The 3715-nt window shown below is 52.8% G+C and overlaps 1 protein-coding gene across 1 annotated transcript; it reads right to left on the reverse strand.

Annotated features, from left to right (window-relative positions):
• Positions 1-2031: 2031 nt before the first annotated feature.
• Positions 2032-3434, reverse strand: LOC122690123 (cancer/testis antigen 1-like). The gene is made up of 3 exons (XM_043897109.1): positions 3027-3434; positions 2571-2696; positions 2032-2366 (listed from the first exon to the last, which is right to left on the reverse strand). Exons 1-3 carry the CDS (start codon positions 3365-3367, stop codon positions 2228-2230), a joined length of 606 nt encoding a protein of 201 aa, XP_043753044.1. The 5' UTR covers positions 3368-3434; the 3' UTR covers positions 2032-2227.
• Between the last annotated feature and the right edge of the window lie 281 nt (positions 3435-3715).

A 3715-nucleotide genomic window follows, 5' to 3' on the forward strand; every position in this document is an offset into this window, starting at 1 on the left:
TAAGTCTTCCTGACATAACAGTGTTAAGGCAAGACAAAGCCACGCGCCCTAAGGAAGTTCCTGGAATCAGAGGAGCTGTGGAGGTGATACCAGCTGTGGCGACCTAGGGTCACTCTACTGTCTCCCCAATTCCACTCAGGGGTGCCCTTCCCTCCTTGTGCTCCCTGGTGGGTGGGCGGGCCCAGGCTTCCCCTGCTGTCCTGGCTAGTTATGCGGACCCTCCTTCTCCTGGACCAACACCGCCCCTCACATCTCAAGGCCAGGAGATGACAGAGGTGCTCTAGGCTCCTCTCACCTATTTCCAGGCCACTCCTCCACCTGAGGGGCTGGTTCCCATGTGTCCCCAGCCCTGCCCTCCCACAGAGGCTGCACAGAGGTGCAGGTGTCACTCAAGAGGCTCCCACCCTCGGGCTTCCAGTGGGATCTCCACAGGCAGGAGGGGCCCTGCCTTTGCTGATCTGTGTGCTGCACACTCCCAGGACAGTCGACTATAGGCCCCGCCAACAAAAAGCCACCACCACCGAGTGCCTGGCTGCAAAAAAAAAGTGCTCCCAGTTGGCTGCCATAAGCAGCAACCCCCAGGGCTGCAACCTAACTCTCACCACACACAGACATTCTGCTCTGAGTCTCTGTGCCTCCCAGGAGGGGCAAACAGAATCCCAACTCATTTGCCTCCCAAACCACGCACAAGGGTAACTAGCTGGCCCAACCTGGACCCATCTAAAACGTGCATTCCACAATGCAGCTTTGACCTCTCCAACGTGTGCCACAGAAGGGTCACACTAGACAAAGGTAGCAGATGGTGAGGGGCCGAAGCAAACAACCCACCAGCATCTTCCCCATGCCTGTTGCTGTTCATTCAGTCATGCTGGACCCTTTACAAACCCAAGGACTGCAGCACTCCAGGCTTCCCTGTCCTTCACCATCTCCTGGAATTGCTCAAATTCATGTCCATTGAGTCGGTGATGCCTTCCAACCATCTCATCCTCTGTCGTCCACTTCTCCTCATATCTTCAATCTTTCCCAGCATCAGGGTCTCTGCCAATGAATCAGCTCTTCACACCAGGTGGCCAAAGTGTTGGAGCTTTCCTTTTAACAGAAATCAGTTAAAATGCATCAATTGGAAAGAAAGAAATGTGCATTACAGACAAAATGATTCTTTATGTACGAAGTCCAATGGGATGTATAAAAGAGCTATTACAATTAATTATTCAGTTTAGCAAGGTTTCAGGATACAAGGATACTCTTGAGAGGACTTGGACTACAAGGAGAACAGACCAGTCAATCCTAAAGGAAATCTACCCTGAAGATTCACTGGAAGGGCTGATGCTGAACCTGAAACTGCTATACTTTGGCTACCTGATGTGAAGGGCCAACTAACTGGAAGAGATCCTGATGCTGGGAAAGATTGAAGGCAACAGTAGAAGGGGGAGACAGAGGATGAGATGGTGAGATAGCATAACCCACTCAATGGACATGAATTTGAGCAAATTGCCGGAGACAGTGGAGGACAGATGAGTCTGGTATGCTACAATCCATGGGGGCACAAACAGTCAGACATGAATTACAGACTGAAAAGCAACATCATTCATGTGTCATGTGAAAAGTGAAAAGTGCACTTGCTGTGTGGAGTCTGACTCCTTGCAACCCCATGAATTGTAGCCTGCAAGCTCCACTGTTCAGGATTTCTCCAGGCAAAAATACTGGAGTGGATTGCCATTAACATTTCCAGAAGATATTCCCAACCCAGAGATTGAACCTGGGTCTACCACACTGCAGGCAGATTCTTTACCATCTGAGCCACCAGGGAAGGCCTCTGGTAATTTATCTTAATATTTAATATAACTATAAAATGAGAAAATATTCCAAAATTAATACTGAATGACAGTATACAACTTTCTTACTCTCCCACTTCTTACATTGTCTTCAATTATGTTGTATTCCTTGAATATCTGGATCTCAGAACCTCCCTTCCAACTGAAAGCCAAATGCAGAATGAGGAAGTGCAGAAGCTAAAAATAAAGTCAGAGACAGCACAGTAGCTCGGTTTTATTTTCTGCAGTCAACAATCACCAAACAAACAATTTTATGTAGTTAACAATCACCAAACTATGACGCCACTGAGCCCCCAAGCAGCAGCACAGACACAAGATGAAACCGGATCAAATTACTGCAGAAAGCAATGCCCTGGGGAAGGACACTTGAGGCTAGGGCACACAGGCTGGGTTTAACCCCCTCTTCCCTGCTGAGGCTTAGCAGAAACGGGGGGCACAAAGTGCTGCAAGGACCATATCACCAGGGAAAGCTGGTCCAGACAGAAGGCGATGGACCTCCGGAGAAGGGCATGGTCTTCAGCAGTCAATCGGCTAAAAGGGAGACAAAATGAAATTCAATTTCCCACCGAGAAGGAGGAAGAGGAGCATGTCCTCCCTCTGTTCCCGCACACCGACAAACCCAGGGCACCACACTCCTTTAGGCTTAACCCACCATTATGGCTCCTCATTGGCCGAGATTGGCCCTGGGCACCACCCACCACCCCCTCCCCGTCCCCGGCCCCCTTTAGAACTGACAGAACCAGCATGCGGCCATTAACACCAATCTCCTTCCGAATCGGCCCTTGCAGTTGAGTACGTCGAGTCAGGAAGTGACGGGCATTGTCTGCCTCCTCGTGTGATGAGAAAGGCACAGTGAGGCTGCTGGTGGAGATACGGTTAAGGCACCATCCATACTAGTCATTTTGCCTGTATGTTAGTCAGGCTCCCTGCTCACAGAGAACCTCTTTCTCCCACAAGGACGCCGCCGGACACCCTGGATATCACCACACAGCCCTCTGAATCCCTTCAGGTTGCTTTTCCTCACTACCTTCTCTTGGCAGCCAGACCACTCCTGACACATACCCTCCAGCCCTCCAGAGTACCCTCCTCCTACACTTTAGGCCCCACCACCTGCAACCCCCCAAACCACCCCTAGCCCACACCCGGAACACCGCAGCCGCCCGGCCCACCGAGGCTCCTGGAATAGGATACAACTGGAGGGGACGGTTACTCAGAATTCCGGCTCCAGGTGCAGCGTCTCCACCAGGCCCTGGAACTTGGGGTGCCCCCGGGAACTGTGGAATGACACCGACTGTGCCATCTGACTCTCCTGCAGCGCCGGGGCCTCTGGGATTATTCAGGTCAGCGACGCCACCAGGAATTTCATGAATGATGGCATCACCAGGGCCAGCTGGGTCGCCAGGGTCATCCTGGCCACCAGCACCACCCGGCACGCTGTGGCTGCCACGTGCTGTGTCCGCTGCAAAGGCCACAGCACCTGCGTCTTCATTGGCCGCCCTCATGTTTCCTCCACCGTGTGCCTCAGGCTCCATCTTGAACTCCCTTCCCGCTCTCCACAGCGGGAAAGACCGATCTGTCCCTACAGACACCAGCCCTGTAGTGCCACCTGCAGCTCAGCATAGGAAGAGCACCTGTGCACACACACCCTGGTCCTGCCTCCTGATTGGTTCCCCCCGACCATTGGTTCCCGCGATGACTGCAGGCTCTCGGGCAATGGGCGCCCCCTGCTGAAGCTTCGTGCGTTAGTGTGCCATGTCACCCCCATGTGCCTGTGCAGATTCACACCTACGTGGTCTGGGCCCTCTGAGTCAGTACTGACTCGGGCCAGAAACCTGGTAAACGGCTTAGCGATGACGCCTCTGTGTGTGGGGCGGCGGCTC

The sequence above is a fragment of the Cervus elaphus genome, chromosome X (genome assembly GCF_910594005.1).
Source record: "Cervus elaphus chromosome X, mCerEla1.1, whole genome shotgun sequence".
Lineage (NCBI taxonomy): Eukaryota > Metazoa > Chordata > Mammalia > Artiodactyla > Cervidae > Cervus > Cervus elaphus.